The following is a 23,415-nucleotide window of genomic DNA, read 5'->3' on the forward strand; positions in this document are numbered from 1 at the left end:
GTTGAAGAGTGGCCTTTCTTTTCCTATTTTCTGTTAAAGTTCATATAAGATTAAAATTATCTGCCCTTTGAAAGTTTGTATGACATTATTTTTAACGCTTTCTCTTCCTTTCACACTTTACATCTATTTGCAAATTCTGCTTATGCTAGTTTTAAATTAAACCCAGAACCCAAGTACTTCTCACCTCCACAGCGACCACCTTCGTCCAAGCTACCACCATCTGTTGCCTAATTGCAGTAGCCTCCTAATTGGAACTGTTGCTTCTGTTCACGCACTCATTTATTGTGACATTTTTTTTTTTTTTTTTTTTACAGAGACAGAGAGTCAGAGGGATAGACAGACAGGAACAGAGAGATGAGAAGCATCAATCATAAGTTTTTCATTGCGACACCTTAGTTATTCATTGATTGCTTTCTCATATGTGCCTTCACCGCAGGTCTTCAGCAGACCGAGTGACCCCTTACTTAAACCAGAGACCTTGGGACTAAGCTAGTGAGCTCTGCTCAAACCAAATGAGCCCACACTCAATCTGGCGACCTCAGGGTCTCGAACCTGAGTCCTCCGTATCCCAGTCCGACACTCTATCCACTGCGCCACTGCGCCACTGCGCCACTGCTTGGTTGGTCAGGCTATCGTGGCATTTTAAACACAACCACCTGGTACCTGCCTGAGACCACACACTCCCCTCCTGCATTCGGCGTCTAGCTCTGGCCCACAATAAAGTTTTGTGGGTTTTTTTGTATTTTTTTTATACAGTTTGGTTTTTTTTTTTGTATTTTTTTCCTGAAGCTGGAAACGGGGAGAGACAGACAGACTCCGGCATGCGCCAGACCCGGGATCCACCCAGCACACCCACCAGGGGGCGATGCTCTGCCCCTCCGGGCGTCGCTCTGCCGCGACCAGAGCCACTCTAGCGCCTGAGGCAGAGGCCAAGGAGCCACCCCCAGCGCCCGGGCCATCTTTGCTCCAATGTAGCCTTGGCTGCGGGAGGGGAAGAGACAGAAAGGAAGGAGGGGGTGGGGGTGGAGAAGCAAATGGGCGCCTCTCCTGTGCCCTGGCCGGGAATCGAACCCGGGTGCCCCACACGCCAGGCCGACGCTCTACCGCTGAGCCAACTGGCCAGGGCCCCACAATAAAGTTTTATTGAAACAAAGCAGAAATAAAAGGTGCCCGGCAAGTCTTTCCTCTACAGCCAATCAGAGAGCAGAATGCTTTTGTCGCTCACAAACTTAAGCAGGCGGGAGCGGGGTATGTCCCGCCCAAAGTCTACCTAGTAAGAGAGGAAGTACCGCCGGAAGCCAGCCATAGAGTTTAGCAGCCAGAGCGACCCTGCAGGGAGGTGGCAGGAAAGACTCGGAACAGCTGCCGGAGGTGACGAAGTGGCGGCCCCGCCCGGTGCTCTGAAAGACGAATCTTCCAGGTAGCGGCCCGCAGAGTCTAGTCCAGGGTACGACGCGACATTCTGCGGGAGCCCACGGTCTCTGGGCGGCCTCTTTAAGGGAGGGGGCGGGGCCACGCGAAAGGATCGTGGGGGTGAGGTCACGTGGTTGGGGGCACTTGCCGAGCAGGAGTGGAGGTTTGAAGGAGCGTCGTCATTCGGGTAGACACCATGTGACACCCCTCCCCCCACTGTGTCCTGTGCCGTGGGGTTCAGTGGGGTGCACATTGGTGGGCCTTGGGATTAGTCCCAGGGACGGGGGGAGACTGGGCGTGGCAACCCCGTCTCCGCCAGGCATCCTTCAAAATGTGGCGGATTTTAAGATAATTAGATCTGAGTTTTAGACTGTTCCATCTCTGATTCCTCATTGCAGAAGTGACTGTGCCTCTGCAGTTGGCTCTAGCCCTTGTGCTTCTCATCCTCCCAGTGTCCAGGGACCTCCAGCTTCACATCCTCTTTCCTTGCAGCTCCAGACATCCTGAGCCCAGGTCCCCCAGCTCAGTGCAGCCATGAGTGCGGAAGTGAAGGTGACAGGGCAGAACCAGGAGCAATTTCTGCTCCTGGCCAAGTCGGCCAAGGGGGCAGCGCTGGCCACACTCATCCATCAGGTGCTGGAGGCCCCTGGTGTCTACGTGTTTGGGGAACTGCTGGATATGCCTAATGTTAGAGAGGTGGGTTCCTGGCCTGAATAGCCCACAGGGAAGCTTGGGCCTAACGTTTTAATTTGAGAATGGGTGGGCAGGGTTCATTTGGCAACCCTATAACCATTGAGTTGAACAGAATAGGATGATGTTTAACTGGCATCTTGCAAAAGTACACAAGTAAACCTCTTAGGATGAACAATCTCTAAAATCCAGTATTTTTTCATTTTTAAGCAAAAGGGTATGTGATTCAGAATAGGAGACCTGGTTCCAGCCTGTTTCCACCATTGCAGTAGCTCTTAATAATCATGCCACTTGCAATAGCTCTTAATGTTCGTGCCACTTGATCAGGTCACTTTTATTTTAGGGCCTCAGTTTTCTCTTTTAAAAATGGAGCTGATGCTGCTCCTCACTGTTGCTATAGAAATCAGGTGAGATTATGAGGAATTGTTTAGTCTGGTACAAATGGAAGGAATGAATGCCTAATTGGCACTCACTGTTCTCTCCCCTTTGCAACATATGCTAATTAACTTGTTAGATCATATAGAAAGTTATCTTTTTTCTAAAGTCATGTAACAAGGTGCTAGGAACACAGCAGAGAGCACTGTTTTATGTTTGTTTGTTTTTGTTTTCATTTTTCCATTGATTTGAGAGAGAAGAAGGGAGAGAGAGAAGCATTAACTCACTGTTCTATTTAGTTGTGCACTCATTGGTTGCTTCTCACATGTGCCCTAACTGAGGATCTAACCTTGACTTTGGTGCACTGTAACAATGCTGTATCCACTAAGCAACCCAGCCAGGGCTGAGAGAACTCTTCACACAGAAGTGGTAGAGTTAAGACTTTACAGTCCAGCCTGACCAGGCAGTGGCGCAGTGGATAGAACGTTAGACTGGGATGCAGACCTGGGTTTGAAAACCTGAGGTCACCAGCTTGAGTGTGGGGTTGCTGGCTTGAGCATGGGATCATAGACTTGACCCCGTGGTCACTTGCTTGAAGCCCAAGGTTGATGGCTTGAGCAAGAGGTCACTTGCTCTGCTGTAGCACCCCCCCCCCCCCCATCAAGGCACATATGAGAAAGCAATCAGTGAACAACTAAGGAGACTAAGGTGCTATAACAAAGAATTGATTCTTATCATCTCTCTCCCTGTCTGTCTGTTCCTCTCTGTCTCTGTCTCACACACACACACAAGACTTTACAGTCCAGAGCAGGTAGGTTGACAAGATGTATGACACCAGCCCAGGTCCTGAGACACTATGACAGTGGTATGTGGGCAAAGTGAATTAAGTTGTTGAGGGCCAGTGATTGAGTCAGTGGATTTAGCCTTTTGGAATTACTCTGTGGTATGGGGAAAACTGGTTACCTTCTTTCCCTGCTTTTCTCTACAGTGGAACTTTAGAGAGTCAATCAAGGTGAAGAAAAAGAAGTATTTATTGGGTGTCTATTTAGCACTCTGCTAGGTGTCTTGGAATGCTAGAAAAGTAAGAGACAGCAGTGCTTACTCTTCCAAAGGTTAGCATTTCAGTTCCAGAGATCAGATGAATGGATATACATATACAAATCATTTACTTAGCAAGTGTGTATTGAGGGAGCCAACTACATGCTTAGCTCTGCTTGACCTAAGAGGAATACCAGAGACCTGATGAAAAGAAAGATATTCTCAGGTAACAACCTTAGGTAGAGTTTGGGTAATTAAATACCAGAATGAGTGATCAGTGAAAGGAGAGGAGATCTGGGTGGGCTGGCCTGTGTGATGAAGCCCCCCTCGGTGAGGCAGGTCTGAAGCAGAGGCCACAAACAAGTTCTAGTGGCTGCCTAGGCCATGCAGCTGTCAGAGATGGCTGAGGCAGGGGTATGGTGAATTGAGGAGTATAGCAGGCTGCCTGAACAGAGTCAAGTTTACAAATATTGAAACATTCTAAGTTTACAAATAAACATTTACAATGTCTGAGTGTATGTGTGTGTGTTTGTTAGATACTAACACTCTGAATGTTTTCGACTCTAAGTTTAAGGTAGGAATTGGAGGCTTATGGAGGATTATTGTGATTGGGGGAAGTAGTGTAAACAGTGGCTGGGGTAGGAAATGAGGCCTTCCGACTTCCAATGGGGAGAGTGATCAGAGAGGCAGAGTTCCTTTCATGGAGTTGTAAGAATTAATGGAGAGGGGATTCAAAACAGTAAGGCTGGGAGGAGGGTGGGTCAGAGCCTTTTCTGTCATCTCTTCCCTCATATTCTTGCAGCTGGCTGAGAGTGACTTCGCTTCCACATTCCGCCTGCTCACGGTGTTTGCTTATGGGACATATGCTGACTACTTAGGTAACTAGAGGGGCTGGATCTCCAAAGGTGGGAGAAGGGCAATTTCTGGAGGGACTTAGAAGAATTTCCTGGAATATCCTACTTAGATCCCTTAGGTACACAGGGTCAGGGTTAAGACCTGAATTAGCATGGAAAACTTAGAAAGAAAAAAAAAAAAGAGGCAGACAGTCGGCTTTTCCACAAAAGGGAAATCAGGATTTCCTTCTCTGTCTTTTTTTGCAGCCGAAGCCCGGAACCTTCCCCCACTCACAGAGGCTCAGAAGAATAAGCTTCGACACCTATCAGTTGTCACCCTAGCTGCCAAAGTCAAGGTGAGTAACAGTCCTGCCCGGTCCTGAGCCAAAGAGCATCCTTTTGTATGTCCCTTCACAAGGGCCCATCTGGAAGGAGTTTGTATTAAGACAGCCTTTGATACACTGTAGCTCTTCCTTCCTCCCCCCCCCCCCCCCCACGTTCTTTTAAGGTCTGTATCTGAACTCCATTACCTACAGCTTTTTAGCCTGAGTAGTATTTTCTTAGTTTTCTGTTCTGTTTTATTTTTCAATCAACTTAAGTTCTAAGTAAAACATCTTTTATGCTTGGGGTCAAAGTAGTAACCAGGATGCCATTCACTGTGGTACAACGATCACCCTCCTCCCCACTATAGAACATCCCATGCATACAGCCTCAATGCTCAGAGCTGGAAACAGACTCTTCTAGTGAAGTGCTAGGGTTCTAGTTGCTAAAATAAGAAATATATAACCCCAAAATATTTCTGTCTTTCCTGTTTGGTTTGTTTTTTGTTAACTATCCCCCTCCCGTCCATTTGCACTTTCCCAGTCATTACTTGACTCTCCCATCATTCTCATGATTTTACTTAAATCAGGCTATTTTGAGGAGCCTCTTTGGAAGTACACAGTGTAAATGGTAAACAGAATAACCCCAGACCTCTCCCACACCACGTACTCCCATTATGTCAAGCTGATCTTAACCAAGGTCTTTGTGCTACCCTGAGCTGAGGCCTCAGGATTGACACAGGCAGATGTCACTTTCTTTCTCTGTGGTTTGAGGCAAAGGTGGTAGGAGAGCATAAGTCTTATATTTTATTTAAGATTGTCCTTCTCATGTGGTTATTTCTCAGGTAGTAATACTTTCATTTAGTTTGCTTTAGAACTAACCTTTTAGAGGAAATGATATAGGAATAGGAGTGGAGGGTAGGCAGGTAAGCGTAGGTGGGGGAATAGAGGGAAGAAGACTCTTGGAAGCTCCTATCTGTGGCAGAACCTCACAAATCCCAGCCCAACCTCTCCGGGCCCCAGTGTATCCCATATGCAGTATTGCTGGAGGCCCTTGCCCTGCGGAATGTGCGGCAGCTGGAAGACCTTGTCATTGAGGCCGTGTATGCCGACGTGCTTCGTGGCTCCCTGGACCAGCGCAATCAGCGGCTGGAGGTTGACTACAGCATTGGTCGGGACATCCAGCGTCAGGACCTCAGTGCCATCGTCCGAACCCTACAGGAGTGGTGAGACCTGGGTCCTGGCACTGTCCCTTCTCTTTTCACCCCAAGAAAAGGAGAGGTGCTATGGAGGGGTGAGGGCTGGGCTGCAAGGTGGAATCCAAGAGGATGAATAGAAATGAGCTCATTCCTCCAAAGGCCTCTGAGAGAACACAGATGTGGAGGAGCTTAGGAGGCAAGAGACAGGAGATGTCCTTGGTATCATAGTTGGGGGAGTGGTAGCCTTGAGAGGACGCTCACTGGGAGATTGATTACTGCGTTTCCCCATGTAGAAGACGCACATTTCCCCGAAAAATTTTGGGTCTGAAAACTGGGTGCATCTTATACAGTGGTTGTAGAAGTGTGGCATTTCAAATGCCATAGATGGAACAAACTGAGGACGAGGCAATATATGAAGACAGTGATTCGTTATCAGACACAGATGAGGACAAGCTAATGGTTGAGAGTTTTTACAGTGATGAGGAGTTGTATGAATTTTATGATGGATAAAACTTGAGTTCAGTAACTTTATGGAATACATTTTTTTCAAATTTGGGGCCCCAGAATTAAGGTGCATCTTATACCCAGGGAAATATGGTACCTGTCTTAGGCTGGACTCAGCCCATTAGTCTATAACCAGCACTGTCCATAGGCCCTAACCCTTCCCCTTCTACTTTTCTGTTTCTGTCTTTGTCTGACTTTAGTTTCTTAATACACTGTTTTTCTCTTGAGCATCATCTATCCCATTTTGGTTTTAGTTCATACTCCCATTTTGTATATCACTCCAGTCACTTCATTATACCTTTATGATCCTACCTGAATGTCTTTCCAGCTCCTAGAAATATTGTTTGTGGTTTTGGGGTTTTTTTTCCTTTTCCAAATGAAAGGAGGGGAGATAGAGAGACAGACTCCCACATGCACCCTGACCAGGGTCCATCTGGCAACCACCATCTAGGGCCAATGCTCTTCCCATCTGTGGCCATGCTTGCACCTGAGCTATTTTTAGCGCCTGAGGCAGAGCCATCCTCAGTGCCTGGGACCAACACCCTTTGATTGAGCCATGGCTGCAGGAAGGAAAGGGGGGGGGGCAGGAGGGTGGAGAGGCAGATGGTTGCTTCTCCTGTGTGCCATGATCAGGAATCGAACCCGGGACTTCCACACACTGGATTGATGCTCTACCACTGAGCCAACTGGCCAGGGCCCTCCCAGGAATATTGTTGCAGGTGGTTTCCAGGTGCCCTAGTGAGGGCTCCTAACTTGAGACAAGGGTTGGCATATCAGGATCTATGAGTCTATTTTTAGCAAGTCTGTGATCACCACTCTCTCCTGCTGATACTGCTCTCTCCCAATTCCGGCAGGTGTGTGGGCTGTGAGGTAGTGCTTTCAGGCATTGAGGAGCAGGTGAGCCGTGCCAACCAGCACAAGGAGCAGCAGCTGGGCCTGAAGCAGCAGATTGAGAGTGAGGTGAGCTGGCAGGGGAGCAAGACAGACTCAGGTTCCTGCAGCCTGGGCCAGTTGTCCATTGGACAGTGGCTATAGTAGACAGACAAGGTGGGCAGGGACTGTCAAGTTCTGGAACCTTCCTTGTTAGACCCCTCTCCTTTCATCCTGATAGGTTGCCAACCTTAAAAAAACCATTAAAGTTACAACAGCAGCAGCTGCTGCAGCTACATCTCAGGACCCTGAGCAACACCTGACTGAACTGAGGGAACCAGCCGCTGGCACCAACCAGCGCCAGCCCAGCAAGAAAGCCTCAAAGGGCAAGGGGTGAGCCAGCGCGGCAGCAATTGCTCGCTTCCAGGGTGCCCCGCTTTTCCTTCAGAGACCTGGCTGCCCTCACTCCTTGTAGTCATTTGCATGGGGGTAGGGAATGGGGGATCCTTCAAGGCTTAGGGGATTCCTTGCAACTTCTCTTTCTCTCTCTCCCCCTTGCCAGGCTCCGAGGGAGCGCCAAGATTTGGTCCAAGTCGAACTGAACGGACTGTCGTTTTTTCTCTGGGGATATGGGGTCCCAGTTGCCTGCCTGCCCCCTAGGAGTCCTCAAAGAGCCTTCCTGTGCCCCTGGTCAGCTGATAATCCTAGGTTCATGACCTTTCACCTTTTTTCTTCTCTCCCTAACCCCGAAGCATAGATCACACCTTCTCTAGGGAGGAGGCAAGTACAAGTCATGTATTTTTTGGTACTTTTTTTGTTTTATGTGACCTTCTTATGTGTCCCATTGTCCCCCTCACTCTCCCTACCGTGCTTTCTCTCCTATATTTTGAAGAGCCAGTATCTGTCCTTGTTTATTATGTGTCGTTGAGTAGGTGGGGCTGCTCCATCTCCAGTATAACCCACATGTGTTCTTTGTCCTACCACCCCACCCCTGCATGACTAATCCTCAGTTCTGCTCCCTGCCCCCAGCTGATTTGGGCAGCATCTGCAGAGCCATAGGGCTCCCACCTTTGTTCCCACCCTGAGACGTCTTGGAACTAGTCTGCCATTCTAGGAGTCACTGGACACTTTTGTCCTAGAATTCTGTCACACTACAGTCATTTCCTTTTCTGTCACCTCCCCTTGGGTCCTGGGAATGCTGCTGCCTCAGTGACCCCAGAGCCTGCAAAGGGAGCTATTTTCTGAGATGTTAAGAGACGGCTCCTTCTTGGCCCTAGCTATCTTAGAAAGCCTGATGGCAGTCCTGGAAGGATTTGTACTTCCTTTTGTGAGTTTTGTGGGGAAGGGCAGGGGATATAGATTGTATTAAAAAAAAAAGTATATATACATATATCTATATATAACATAACAGAGAAATAAATCTATGAGAAGTCTATCTATGAACATGCCCTGAACTGGGTGTCTTCTGTCTTTGATATTTGTGGAGAGAAGGAAGGCTCAGTCCCAGTCCACTCTAAAGCAAAGTGCTGGAAGATGGAGAGAACCAGAGACTATGTGTTGAGTCTTGGACTACATGACTTGGACAAATTGCTCAGCATTCATTCAGAAACAGTGGCTACTTTGTGCGCACTGTGTGATAGGCGCTGGAGATGCAAAGTGATGATCACTGTTTGCTCCTGAGCTTGCGTTCAGCCTGTTTCCTTCTACCTTATGGAATTATAAGGGGGAAAGTTGACTATAAACCTCAGGTTTTGCATCAGAACCACACAGAACTCTTATCTGCAATAAGAAGCAGCAGTCAGGCTCCTGTCCCCTGTTCAAGGCAGAGCTTCCCTAGCATTGTGCATAGAGGATTGGCCTTGGCCTAGTGTACTGCTCTGCCCTCCTTAGAATTGGGAAGCTCTAGTGTAAGGGATGGTCGGCACCCCCCCACACACACACACACACTTGCATGTAAAGCAGTTGTCTCTTGAGAGTCCCAGTGTTCACTGAGCTGCTCTCCAGAGCTCGTGCTGTTCTCTAGGTGGAGATGAAGGACACACCATTGGCACTGTCCTTAATGGTATCAGTCATAGAACAAGAAGGTTGGAGTGGGATCCTGAGGGTTTTTTTTTAAGTGGGCTGGGTAAGCGTATTGTCTTTAAGGTGTAGTAAAGACTTACTGGAAGTAATCCAGTGAACTCTAGTTCAGGAGTTCACACTCTTGGCTTCTCGTTTTAGCTTTTCCCCAGGCAAGTATGTTGAGCCTTTGCATCTTGATTCTCAGTCTCTACCTCTGAAATAAACCCTTTCTTCTTCCTATACCCTCCAATGTATAGAATTTGCTCATTCCTGGTGCTTTAAACCTGTCCCCCTTCCCTCTGCCCATGCCCCAGTTTTTCTCTTGAACTTAGTATCTCATTTTCCTGCAAGCTGGTTCTACCTAATTACCCATAACTTGCTGACCTCTCTAGTTCCATCCTTTAGCAGGTGGCTCCAAAGTCTACTGTGGGCTGAGCTGGGACCTGGTTTAAAAACCAAAGGAGCCCTGGCCAGTTGGCTCAGTAGTAGAGCGTCGGCCTGGCATGCAGGGGTCCTGGGTTCGATTCCCTGCCAGGGCACATAGGAGAAGCGCCCATCTGCTTCTCTACCCCTTCCCCTCTCCCTCTCCTTCCTCTCTGTCTCTCTCCTCCCCTCCTGCAGCGAGGTTCCATTGGAGCAAAGATGGCCCGGGCGCTGGGGATGGCTCCTTGGCCTCTGCCCCAGGCGCTAGAGTGGCTCTGGTCGCGACAGAGCGATGCCCCGGAGGTGCAGAGCATCGCCCCCTGGTGGGCAGAGCGTCACCCCTGGTGGGCGTGCTGGGTGGATCCCGGTCGGGCGCATGCGGGAGTCTGTCTGACTGTCTCCCCCCGTTTCCAGCTTTGGAAAAATACAAAAAAAAACAACAACAAAAAAAACCAAAGGAGCCTGACCAGGTGGTGGCGCAGTGGATAGAGCATCGGACTGGGATGCTGAGGACCCAGGTTCAAGACCCCGAAGTCGCCAGTTTGAACACGGGCTCGTCTGGTCTGAGCAAAAGCTCACCAGCTTGGACCCAAGGTCGCTGGCTTGAGCAAGGGCTTACTCGGTCTGTTGAAGGCCCACAGTCAGGGCACATATGAGAAAACAATCGATGAACAACTAAGGTGTCGCAACGAAAAAAAACTGATGATTAATGCTTCTCATCTCTCTCTCTGTTCCTGTCTGTCTGTCCCTATCTATCCCTCTCTCTGACTCTCTCTCTGTCTCTAAAAAAACAAAAAAAAAAACCCCAAAAAACAAAGGAAGGGGAACATTCACAGATCCAAGGCCATGCAAAGCCAGTGTCTCTTTGATTTACAAAGATGAGCTCTTGGCTACCAAGGCATGGAGAAGAGGGAGCAGAGGATTTGTGGGTTCAATTTTTGAGCATGAAATTTGGTTCAGGATTTTAGGATTTGGTGTATAACTAAGCCCAGGGTACCAGGAAAATCTTCCCAACCAAGAATCTTACCACCGCTTGCACACTCACACACTGGTCCCTACTGTATAGCAGTCATAGATGGCATTAGGGCTGAGCCACAGTGGTAAGAAGAGGAGTAAGAGAACTTGCTTTCATGAGAATTCAGAATTCATACACATGAAACAGATGACACTTAAAAGCTTGAGCCAAAGTCTGAAGCTAAAAAAGCAGTTGGACTGGTGCCTCTTTATGCACAAGAAGAACAGAGACATCTCTTTAGTCAGTATTTCATGAAATTCTATTAGAAATTCTCCACTTAGGTGCGTCTTCCAGCATGGATGGAAAGCAGGGAGTTTAGAGAGGCAAGTCTAAGCAGTGTATTAGTTCTATATGGCTGTGTACAAAATCATCATGTGACTTGGCGGCTTAAAACAACACACATTTATTAACTCAGTTTCTGTTTTGGAACTTGGCACCACTAAGCCGAGTTTTCCACTGTTGGGTCTCTCACAAGGCTACAGTCAGCATTAGCTAGGGCCATATTATTTCAAGGTTTTAATGGGAAGGACTTGGTTCCAAACACAATAGTGGTCAGCAGGATTCACTACTGCATAGGTGGATGGGCTAAGGACCTCATTTCCTGAGTGACTTAATTGGAGGCTGCCCAGGTAGCCTTTCCATCAGAGCAAGAGACCCCATCAGCAGAGTGAAGTAACGATCTTTTGTAACCTAACCACAGAAGAGACATTCTGTCACGTTTACCAGTCACTAGGTCCAGCCTAGTGACTGTCAAAAGGCAAGCATCATTGGAAGCCATAATGAATTTCCTACCATAAATAGTGTTTCTGTAGGCCACCAGCATCAGAATCATCAGGGAGGTTTTGAAACTGTATTCCTGGGCCCCACCTTCACCCCAGTTCCTACTGAATTAGAATTGCTGGGATGTGGAGTAGAAATGTGCCTCCATTGTCCTCATGGTCCCAGCTCTGAGCTGTGCAGTCCCATTTATATACTAGTGATGAAAAGGCTACTACAGGGCTTTGGAGGACAGGTAAGGAAGCCCAGGGTCACCATCTGGGAAAGAGGGTGAGCAAAGGCAAAACTTAAGTACAGGACAGAAGAGAGGACTTGTGCTGTCCTTGGAAGATCTTCTGTATATGGTTATATATACTGCTCACAAAAATTAGGGGATATTTCAAAATGAATATGAAGTGATAAAAGAAGCGTTTGACTTTTTTTATTAAACAAGAACAGAAAAACAAGTCAAAGAAAGTTGTTTGATTATGCAAATGAGATGCAAACCCAACTTTTATTTCATTGGTGAAAATGCAGTATACAAAAGGCTGAAAGTACTGGAGTATCTGCACGTTCCCTAATCCCCTAATTTTTGTGAGCAGTGTGGTAGGTGCTAAGATAATAGGGTAACGTGGAAGCATCTATATCTTGCTTGGGCTCAAGAAAGCCTTCTTCAAGGAGTGACTTTTAAACTGAAATTAGAAGCTCAAGTTGCAGTTGGCCTGATAGGAGGATGAGCGTTTAGGGTGGGAGCAATAGTGGAGATGAAGGACTGGAGGCAGAAAAGTTTTATCCTGTGACCTACTGCCTCTCCCCTAATAGGACATGCATCATTTGAAAGATGGGGCAGGGAATACAATTCAATACTTACTCCTTTGTTTATTTAACCAATTAAATATAACTTGACTGAAAATCTGAAATAGGCCCTGGCCGGTTGGCTCAGCGGTAGAGCGTCGGCCTGGCGTGTGGGGGACCCGGGTTCAATTCCCGGCCAGGGCACATAGGAGAAGCGCCCATTTGCTTCTCCACCCCCCCCTTCCTCTCTGTCTCTCTCTTCCCCTCCCACAGCCGGGGCTCCATTGGAGCAAAGATGGCCCGGGCGCTGGGGATGGCTCCTTGGCCTCTGCCCCAGGCGCTAGAGTGGCTCTGGTAGCGGCAGAGCAACACCCCGGAGGGGCAGAGCGTCGCCCCCTGGTGGGCAGAGCGTTGCCCCTGGTGGGCGTGCCGGGTGGATCCCGGTCGGGCGCATGCGGGAGTCTGTCTGACTGTCTCTCCCCATTTCCAGCTTCAGAAAAATACAAAAATAAGAAGAAAAAAAAATCTGAAATAATATAAACCATAATGTCATACTTCTGGGCATAGTGGTAGTAGGTGATTTTTGTCTTTTTGCATATCTGTTTTATAATCCATGATAATTGCTAATAAAAGCTAGTGCTTGTAAGTGCTTACTCTTCTAAGTGCTTTCTTATAAACTCATTTAATTTACACAACATCCAAAAAAAATGTACACAACAACCTTCTGAGCTTAATACACGATTATCCTCTGCTAAAGATGACAACAGAGGTAAGAAGAGACTCATGTGCTTAGGGTCTCACAATTATAAGTGGAGAAGGCACGAGCCACCCTGTGTGTCCCATGCTCCTGGAAAGAATGCATGGAGAGAAGTACATGATAGCTGGGAGAGAGAGACCAGAATTCAAACCACTAAACCAGTGGTGAGGTCACCATTTTTCCTCCTCCAGTATCACCCAGAACGGACTCAAAAGCAGCCAAAACCAAGTGTGAACTCCTCTCGGAGCCCTTTGTTGCAGGTCTGAGGAGCAGGAAGGGACTCTTAAGGGTCAGGGGGGGGGACTCCATTTTCTTTTTTCTCTTCCACTTCCAGCCCCAAGTATACCATGATGGCGGTAGCTACAGCAATCAACACTGGTTGGGTAGGCACTTAAAATTCTGAGAGAGGAGCCTGACCTCTGGTGGCGCAGTGGATAAAGCGTCGACCTGGAACACAGTTTGCAGGTTCAAAGCCCTGGGGCTTGCCTGGTCAAGGCACATATGGGAGTTGATGCTTCCTGCTCCTCCCCGATTTCTCTCTCTATCTCTATCTCCTCTCTAAAATGAATAAGTAAATAAACAAAAGAAAATTCTGAGGGAGGAGAACCTGTTTCTCTGACCAGAGGAGTTGTGGTCCCACAAGTGGGAGGCAAATCCCTCCTGATTTTTTCTTTCTCTGTTCCCTTGAGGCTTGGCCCACATGCAGTGGGAAATGCCCAACAGACTAGAGAAACAAAAACGCCAACTTTTTGGTTGGTCAGAGGGTTGGGAAGGGAAGCCCCAGAGGGCCAGAGTGTGTCAGGAAGATCACAGGAAGAAAAGAACAGTCCCATAAAATTGTGTCAACTCAGGTTCACCTCTTGAGTTGCACAAGCGTGGATCTGACCCTGAACAGCTTACCAAAGCTTTGTGAACTGAGCAACAGCACAGACCACTGTGCAAGTTGGACTGGCCACTGGGTGGCACACATGCAGGAATGATCCAGATATCACCATAAACTGAAAGTTAAATTGATAATGGAACCACAATGCAAAAAAGAAAGAAGGCAGGTTGCTGCCTCAACCCAACCTAGCAAATTGCCTATTAAAACAAAAACATACTGGCCCTGGCCGGTTGGCTCAGTGGTAGAACGTCGGCCTGGCATACAGGAGTCCCAGGTTTGATTCCTAGTGAGGGCACACAGAAGCGCCCATCTGCTTCTCCACCCCTCCCCCTCTCCTTCCTCTCTGTCTCTCTCTTCCCCTCCCGCAGCCAAGGCTCCATTGGAGCAAAGATGGCCCGGGCGCTGGGGATGGCTCCTTGGCCTCTGCCCCAGGCGCTAGAGTGGCTCTGGTCGCAACAGAGCGACGCCCCGGAGGGGCAGAGCATCGCCCCCTGGTGGGTAGAGCATTGCCCCCTGGTGGGCGTGCCGGGTGGATCTCAGCCGGGCGCATGCGGGAGTCTGTCTGACTCTCTCCCTGTTTCCAGCTTTAGAAAAATACAAAAAAAAAAAAAAAAAAAAAAAAAGGAAGAGCAACAAATGGTAAATATAAATTATTCTCGCCTGACCAGGCGGTGGCGCAGTGGATAGAGCATCAGACTGGGATGCAGAGGACCCAGGTTCGAGACCCCGAGGTCTCCAGCTTGAGCGCAGGCTCATCTGGTTTGAGCGCAGGCTCATCTAGTTTGAGCAAAAGCTCACCAGCTTGGACCCAAGGTCGCTGGCTGGAGCAAGGGGTTACTCTGTCTGCTGAAGGCCCGTGGTCAAGGCACATATGAGAAAGCAATCAATGAACAACTAAGGTCTCGCAATGAAAAACTGATGATTGATGCTTCTCATCTCTCTTCGTTCCTGTCTATCTGTCCCTGTCTATCTCTCTCTCTGTCCCTGTGTAAAAAAAAAAAAAAATTAAAAAAAAAAAATTTAAAATTTAAAAAATATAAATTATTCTCTTAAATTCTTTACAATGTTTATAAAAATTTAAAGTAAAAATTATAAGACTGTTCAATGGGGTTTTCAGTATTTGTAGATGTAATACATATGACAACTACAACAGAAAGGAAAGAAAGCAAAACAACGTGGTGGAAAAGTTTCTACATTTAATGAAATGGTAAAATACAAATTCCAAATGGACTATGAAAATAAGTATGTTATAATTCCTAGGGCAGGGATTAGAAAACCCTATTCCACAGACCAAATTCAGTCCACTACCTGTTTCTTTTTTAATTTTTGTTATTGTTTTTTTGAGAGAGGGAGGGAGAGAGCGTGCAAAGCATCCACTTGTAGTTGTTTCACTTTAGTTGTGCACTGATTACCTCTCGTATGTGTCTTGACCCAGGATCAGACCTACAACCTCAGGCTCAAGTCAAGCAATCAACCCCTTTGCTCAAGCCCACAAATGTGGGATCCTGTTGACCATCCTGCACTCAAGCCAGTGAATCCACATTTAAATCCATGAACCCATCCCCTCAAGCCCTGTGACCGTGGGTTTCAAACCAGCAACGTCAGTATTCCAGGTTAATGTTCTATCCACTGTGCCACCACCGACAGGCTCTACTACCTGTTTTTGTTTTGTTTTGTTTTAGAGAGAGGAGATGATAGAGAGAAAGTGGGTGTGGGGGAGCGGGAAGCCTCAGCTTACAGTAGTTGCTTCTTATATGTGCCCTGACCAGGCAACCCTGGGGTATTTAACCGTGACCTCAGCATTCCAGGTTGACACTATACCCACTGTGCCACCACAGGTCAGGCCTCTACCACCTGTTTTTGTAAATAAAATTTTATTGAAACATTCATAGTTACACCTCATTTATTTACATATTGTCTGTGACTGCTTTCACACTATTGCATCAGAGTTAAGTATTTGCAGCAGACATTGTGGAGCTGCAAAGTCCAACGTATTTAATATCTAGCCCTTTACAGAAAAAAGCTTGCCAAACCTGCCCTGGAGCAACTACTAAAATAAGGAAAAAGAAAAAAATCAATAAAGTGAAGTGTTAAACAATATTCAAATAAACCAAAAGTAGAGGTAGTAGAACTATAAACAGAGGACCAAACTGAAACAAATAATAAAACAAATTTCCTGACCTGTGGTGGCACAGTAGATAAAGCATAGAATCGGAATGCTGAGGTTGCCTGTTTGAAACCCCAGGCTGGCCCAGTCAAAACGCATATGAAAAGCAACTACTATGAGTTGATGCTTCCCATCCCTCTCCCACTCCAACCTTTTTCTCTCTCTCTCCTCTCTTTAGAAATCAATAAATAAAATCTTTTAAAAAATAGAAGTAAGTCCAAACATATTAATAGTTATATTAAATGTAAACAGCCTAAATGCAACAATTAAAAGACAAATTATCACCTGACTGGTGATGCAGTGGATAGACTGTTGACCTAGGACACTGAGGTTCCAGGTTCAAAACCCCAATGTCGCCTGACCTGTGGTGGCGCAGTGGATAAAGCGTCAACCTGGAAATGCTGAGGTTGCCGGTTCAAAACCCTGGGCTTGCCTGGTCAAGGCACATATGGGAGTTGATGCTTCCTGCTCCTCCCTCCTCTCTCTCTCTTTCTCTCTCTCTCTCTCTCTCTCTCTCCCCTCCCCCCATAATGAATAAATAAAATCTTAAAAAAAAACAAACAAAAAAAACCCCCAATGTCACAAGCTTGAGCACAAGCTCATCTGGCTTGAGCATGGTTTTGCCAGCTTGAGTGTGGGGTCATCAACATGATCCCATGGTCAGTGGCGTGAGCCCAAGGTTGCTGGCTTGAGCAAAGGATCACTGATTTGGGTGGAGCCCCCTAGTTCAAGGCATGTATGAGAAGGAATCAATGAATAACTAAAGTGCCTCAACTAAGAGTTAGTGCTTCTCATCTCTCTCCCTTCCTGTGTCTCTGTCTCTCTGTCTCTGTGCCTCCCCCCACCACTAAAAAAAAAAAAAAAGATAAGTTATCAAAATGAATTTTAAAAGTCAACTGTATACTGCCCTGGCCAGATAGCTCGGTTGGTTAGAGCACCCTCCTGAAGCACAGAAGTTGCCAGTTTGATCCCCGATCAGGGTACATACAGGAACAGATGGATGTTCTAGTCTCTCTCTCTCTCTCTCTCCCTTCCTCTCTCTAAAATCAATAAAATAAACAAACAAAAAATAGAATTTAAATTAGGGCCTTGCCCATAACAAGAATTATTACCAAAAATAAAAGTTTATAAAAAAGATAAATAAAAATTTAAAAATCAACTGTATGCTGCCTGACCTGTGGTGGCTCAGTGGATAGAGCATAAACCCACAATGCTGAGGTTGCCAGTTCGAAAGCACAGGTTTGCCCAGTCAAAGCACATATCAGAAGCATCTATCAGTTGATGTGCCCACTTTCCTCCTGCATTTCTGTCTCTATCTTCTCTCTAAAAATCAATATACAAAAATATTTTAAAAAGGGAAAAGGGCTCCATCCTTTTAAAAAAATCAACTTTATGCTGCTTTTTTTTTAAAGATTTTATTTATTTATTTTGAAGACGAGAGAGAGAGAAAGAAAGAGAGAGAGAGAAGGGGAGGAGCAGGAAGCATCAACTCCTACATGTGCCTTGACCAGGCAAGCCCAGGGTCTCGAACCAGCGACCTCAGCATTCCAGGTCAATGCTTTACCCATGGCGCCACCACATGTCAGGCTATGCTGCTTTTGAAAAGTATGACACAGCCCTGGCCGGTTTGCTCAGTGGTAGAACATCGGCCTGGCGTGCAGGAGTCCCAGTTCGATTCCCAGCCAGGGCACACAGGAGAAGCGCCCATCTGCTTCTCCACCCCTCCCCTTCTCCTTCCTCTCTGTCTCTCTCCTCCCCTCCCACAGCCAAGGCTCCACTGGAGCAAAGTTGGCCCAGGCGCTGAGGATGGCTCTATGGCTTCTGCCTCAGGCGCTAGAATGGCTCTGGTTGCAACAGAGCAATGCCCCAGATGGGCAGAGCATCGCCCTCTGGTGGGCATGCCAGGTGGATCCCGTTCGGGCACATGCGGGAGTCTGTCTGACTGCCTCCCCGTTTCCAAATTCAGAAAAATACAAACAAATAAATAAATAAATAAAATGAATCAAGTCTTAAGAAGTTAAAATTTTAAGGCCCTGGCCAGTTGGCTCAGTGGTAGAGCATCAGCCTGGCATGCAGGAGTCCCGGGTTTGATTCCCGGCCAGGGCACACAGGAGAAGCGCCCATCTGCTTCTCCACCCCTCCTCCTCTCCTTCCTTTCTGTCTCTCTCTTCCCCTCCAGCAGCCAGGGCTCCATTGGAGCAAAGTTGGCCCGGGCGCTGAGGATGCTCTGTGGTCGCAACAGAGCAACTCCCCAGATGGGCAGAGCATCGCCCCCTGGTGGGCGTGCTGGGTGGATCCTGGTCGTGCGCATGCGGGAGTCTGTCTGACTGCCTCCCTGTTTTCAACTTCAGAAAATACAAAAACAAAAAAAAAGAAGAAGTTAAAATTTTAAAAAAGAGAAGGTATATAAAGAAGAGCAGAATAACCAAGATGCAGAAGAAAAACATATTAAGAGCAGAAATTAATGAAATTGAAAACAGAAAAATAGAAAACGTTATTGAAACCAATCCAACTAGGCGGTTGCACAGTGGATAGAGCATCAGACTGGGATGCGGAGGACCCAGGTTCGAAACCCCAAGGTCGCCAGCTTGAGCGTGGGCTCATCTGGTTTGAGCAAGGCTCACCAGCTTGAGCCCAAGGTCGCTGGCTCAAGCAAGGGGTTACTCGGTCTGCTGTGGCCCCCGGTCAAGGCACATATGAGAAAGCAATCACTGAACAATTAAGGAACCGCAACGAAGAATTGATGTTTCTCATCTCTCTCCCTTCCTGCCTGTCTGTCCCTATCTATCCCTCTCTCTGACTCTCTGTCTCTGCCACACACATAAAAAAAAACCCCACCCAAAAACAACAACAAAAAAATCCCCGAGGTCGCTGGCTTGAGCACGGGCTCACCCTGAGTGCAGGGTCACCGGCTTGATCATAGGATCATAGACATGACCCCATGGTCTCTGGCTTGAGCAAGGGGTCACTCACCCTGCTCTAGCCTCCCGGTCAAGGCACATATGAGAAAGCAAACATTGAATGACTCTGGTGCCGAAACAAAGAATTGATGCTTCTCATTTCTCTCCTTCCTGTCTGTTTGTCCCTATCTGTCCCTCTATCTGTCTCTGTCACACACACGCGCGCACGCACACACATACACACATACACAAAAGACTCAGAAACTGTCACACAGCAATTTTACTATATATTAAGACAAATAGAAGATTAAAAAGAAACAGACATACTGGGCTACTGGCAATCCATTGTTTTAAACACGATGTTATTACTTGGGTAAATTTTAATATTAATTTTAAAAATTTAAATCACTGAGCAACTCCTCATTTAAAGGACCCCCATGGTGAATTGTTCTGTACAGCACATTAGTATCATTTGTGCCAATCTGGATTTTGAGTCCTGGCTCTTGCAGTGCTTCCAGGTATTTGTATAATGTTCAGCAAGTCATTTCTGTTTCTTCTGCAGTAAAGTAGGAGCCAGGGTTTGGATGATATCTGTATTTGTTGCTAAGCCTCCTTGGAATCTTCTCCAACCTCAAGATTTTACTCTAGTGGGTCTGGAGTGGTGATTCTGATCTGTTGCCACATTTGGGAACATCCAGAGGTCTCTTTCAACTATAAAATTAAATCATAGACTTGATATGCTTAAAACAAGGGCTCTCTGTATTGGGAATCAGTTTCTGTCCTTCCCTGGCACATACCCTGTGAACTGTGAACTCTTTGCACCCTCACCCAGAGCCAGGTATCTTTAAGTTCACCAGTAGTTTTCCAAGAACCTAAGTTTGTTTACTTTCATCAAATCATTTCCTACCTTAGTGTTACTTGATCTTTCCCATGGTATTTCTGCTCCCTCTTTTAGAGATTTAGTCTCACCTCTGTAGCTCTTTCCCATGTCCTTTTTCTCCCCATCCTCCAACCTAACGTGTCCAATGTCCTAGCCTCATGCCCCTTAAGCTCCTTGATCTCCCTGCTGGAGAACACTGACATCTTGGAGATAACTGTCTAGGACCTGCAAGTTCTCCAGTTGGTAGGTGACAGAGCAGATGAAGAGGATGGGAATAGGGTGCTGTCCTAAAAGCTAAGTTCTTCAGGGAAGACAGAAAGAATCATAAGGGGTAGAGAAAGGGCAAGAGACCCTGAATATTAAACCCATTCATCTCATCTCAGGGACAGTCCAGAGAGGAGAGGCCTGAGTTCAGAGGGGGAAGCACTACCTGCTTCTCCTTGTCCCCCAAGGTACCATTTAAGGCCAGCCACTGAGGCTGGGAAGGTTCGGAGCTGTCAGCACTTTACCCAGAGTGTTTCAGACTCACCTTCCTAGAAGCTCTGCCAGCCTTCTGCAATCCAGCCCCTGTAGGTGCTCTTCCCTTCAGCCACGCCAGCTCGTGCCCCTTCCCTCTTTTCTCCCCAGGGCTGGAGGCATTGGGAGGCTCCTTGGGGCAACCAGCTATACAGTCTTTCCTCCCAGTGCACTCAGTCTCCTTCGTTATTTCTTTTACCTCTCAGCACTTCCTGTGTCTGTCTCTATCTCCATCTCTCCTCCTCTAGTGCAGTCTCACCTGACTCCCACCTCTCCTATCCAAAGACCCCAGGGATGTCTAAGGGAGAGATAGGTAAAGGTTATTTTTTTTTCTTATCTCTAGCCCAGCTGAAATGGTCTGAAAGAAAAAATCCTTAACTCTTCATTTTTTCTTGATTTTAGAGAGAGAGGAGGGTGGGGAGAGAGAAAGAGAAAAACATCTACCCGTTATTTCACATTTTTATGTATTCATTGGTTGACTCTTGTATGTGCCGATTGAAGATCGAACCTGCAACTTTGGCATATCAAGTTGATGCTCTAACCAGCTGAGCTACCTGGTCAGGAAGGCCTATTTTACAAAGCGGGAGACTGATGCTGAGAAATTAAGAATCTTCTCGCAAGTCTTAGCTAAGTGGTGGAGCCAGGTCTCGTTCAGGCCAGTCTGTATTCCTAATTTCACTCTGTATAATTTGAAGCCTTCCACCAAGTATCCACCTCTTCCCGCCCGTAATTTTCTGAGGCTGGGGAAATAACCTAAGTGAATCTGACCATGTCCTCTGAACACCTGTTAGACCGAGAGGGCTGAGGGGGTGGCCAGTGTGAATGAGACTGGGCCCAGTTGGAGAGATAACCAGAAATAAAATGGCAGCTTCCTCCGAAGAGCTCCTTTTCCGTCTTTGCTTCCTGACCCTCACCCTACAATGGCAGACAGGTCAGGAAGTGCCAGGGATTTTTTTTTTTTTAATTTTTCCAAAGTTAGAAACAGGGAGGCAGTCAGACAGACTCCCTCATATGCCCAACCGGGACCCACCCGGCATGCCACCAGGGGGCAATGCTCTGCCCATCTGGGGCGTTGCTCCCTTGCAGCCAGAGCCATTCTAGTGCCTGAGGCAGAGGCCACGGAGCCGGAGCCATTCTCAGCGCCTGGGCCAACTTTGCTCTGATGGAGCCTTTGCTGTGGAAGGGTAAGAGAGAGAGAGAGAGAGGAAGGAAAGGGGGAAGGGTGGAGAAGCAGATGGGCGCTTTTCCTGTGCGCCCTGACTGGGAATCAAACCCGGGACTTCCACACGCCTACTGCTGAGCCAACTGGTCATGACCCAGGAATTTTTTTTTTTTTTTTTACAGAGACAGAGAGAGAGTCAGAGAGAGGAAGACAGGGACAGACAGACAGGAATGGAGATGAGAAGCATCAATCATTAATTTTTTGTTGTACATTGCGACACCTTAGTTGTTCATTGATTGCTTTTTCATATGTGCCTTGACCGTGGGGCTACAGCAAACCGAGTAACCCCTTGCTCGAGCCAGCGACCTTGGGTCCAAGCTGGTGAGCTTTTGCTCACACCAGATGAGCCCACGCTTAAGCTGGTGACCTCAGGGTCTCGAACCTGGGTCCTCGGCATCCCAGTCCGACACTCTATCCATTGCGCCACCGCCTGGTCAGGCACCCAGGAATTTTTTTTATCACCTCACTCATGGCTGCTGCTCTCAACAAACTTCCCACAACAGATCACTGCTGAGAACTACAGTCACAGGCCCTGGGAATAAGTGGTGGGTTGAATTGTGGTCCTCACCCAAGAGCAGGGAGCAGGGGGTGCAAATTAGTTCATGTGTCTGAAAGCCAGAACCCACATGGCTTGTGAAACACTGGAGTGACTCACTAGATGGAAATAAGGGCAGCGCTTGCCCTGCTCCAGCCCCCACCCAGAACTACACCCATGTGTGGGCACTGGAACGGAAATCCAGGTTGGGAGGTTGGGCACTAACTGTAGCCTAAGATTTTGTAGCTTGAAGGAATCTATATCGTATAGGTCCAGGGAAGTGAATGACCTGCCCAAGACCACATGGGTAGGGTGGTGGATTAGCTGAGCTAAACTGAGCTGAAGATGCAGCCTCTGGGCTCCTTCAACTCCAGTGCTTCTTCACCTGCTGCCTCCTCAGGAGGCTGATGAAGCCTACTCCCCCTGCTAGAGGAACTAAAGGTGTTTATCTGGACAGAGCACAGATTACACTGGAAGTTGAGGGCTGTGGACACGTTGAGTTCCATTACCCATAATAGCTCCAGATGGAGGTGGATTAGCTATACCTATTTAACTTCTGGGATTTGATTCTTTCGCCACTGGTTGGTTCCCCTGACCCTGGTCATGTATTTTCACCAGCTCTATTTAATGAGATTTAACACCTGTTTTGGACTACAAAGTCAGTGCCTGATGTTGAGCTCAACTTCATCTCCCTGGTCATTGAGCAACTGGAGAAATCCTTTTGAATCTGTTTTCCATCAAAACCTCCCTTTGTACCCTGGCCAGGTAGCTCAGTTGGTTAGAGCCGAGTCCCATTACACCAAGGTTGGGAGTTTGATCCCCAATCAAGGCACATACAAGAATCAACCAATGAATGCATGGTTACATGGAACCACAAATTGTTATTTCTCTCCCTTTACTGAGAGGACTGAGTCTTGAGGCCTTAAAATTTTGGTGGTCATTGTTGGATAGTTTGCCTTTGATTTACCAACTGAAAAGAACTAAGGTGTTTGGGTTTTTTTTTTAAATAGAGGAAACAAACCATCATTAGACTCACACAAGCATTTGTTATCATTAATAAATTCCCAAGATGAACCAAGTGACTCATTTGGCTGAGCCAGGTCAAGCAAGAGCGAGTGTCTCAAGAAATTTGAGCACTCATGCCCTTTTCAGTACTGCTCAGGTTCCAGGTTAGTTTTCCCTTTGGTCTGCTTTCCTGGGCTCAAATTCTCAACAACTGGTAGTAGAATAGAAGGTTTAAAGAATGTTTGGTGGAACGTTGCT

General features: G+C 47.2%; 1 protein-coding gene across 3 annotated transcripts; it reads left to right on the forward strand.

The window, feature by feature from the left end:
* Positions 1-1,269: 1,269 nt before the first annotated feature.
* COPS7A (COP9 signalosome subunit 7A) lies at positions 1,270-8,562 on the forward strand. Of its 3 annotated transcripts, none has more exons than XM_066358038.1 (8): positions 1,270-1,420; positions 1,906-2,109; positions 4,319-4,394; positions 4,617-4,705; positions 5,693-5,895; positions 7,227-7,332; positions 7,484-7,635; positions 7,805-8,562. In XM_066358038.1, the coding sequence occupies exons 2-8, from the start codon at positions 1,948-1,950 to the stop codon at positions 7,842-7,844; spliced, it is 828 nt and encodes a 275-aa protein (XP_066214135.1). In that variant the 5' UTR covers positions 1,270-1,420; positions 1,906-1,947; the 3' UTR covers positions 7,845-8,562. The 3 variants fall into 3 exon arrangements, with proteins under 3 accessions (XP_066214135.1, XP_066214131.1, XP_066214140.1); XM_066358034.1 differs by having other exon boundaries at positions 1,299-1,447; XM_066358043.1 differs by lacking the exon at positions 1,270-1,420 and adding an exon at positions 1,528-1,600.
* Positions 8,563-23,415: the final 14,853 nt, after the last annotated feature.

The sequence above is a fragment of the Saccopteryx leptura genome, chromosome 1 (genome assembly GCF_036850995.1).
Source record: "Saccopteryx leptura isolate mSacLep1 chromosome 1, mSacLep1_pri_phased_curated, whole genome shotgun sequence".
In the NCBI taxonomy this organism is placed as follows: Eukaryota; Metazoa; Chordata; class Mammalia; order Chiroptera; family Emballonuridae; genus Saccopteryx; species Saccopteryx leptura.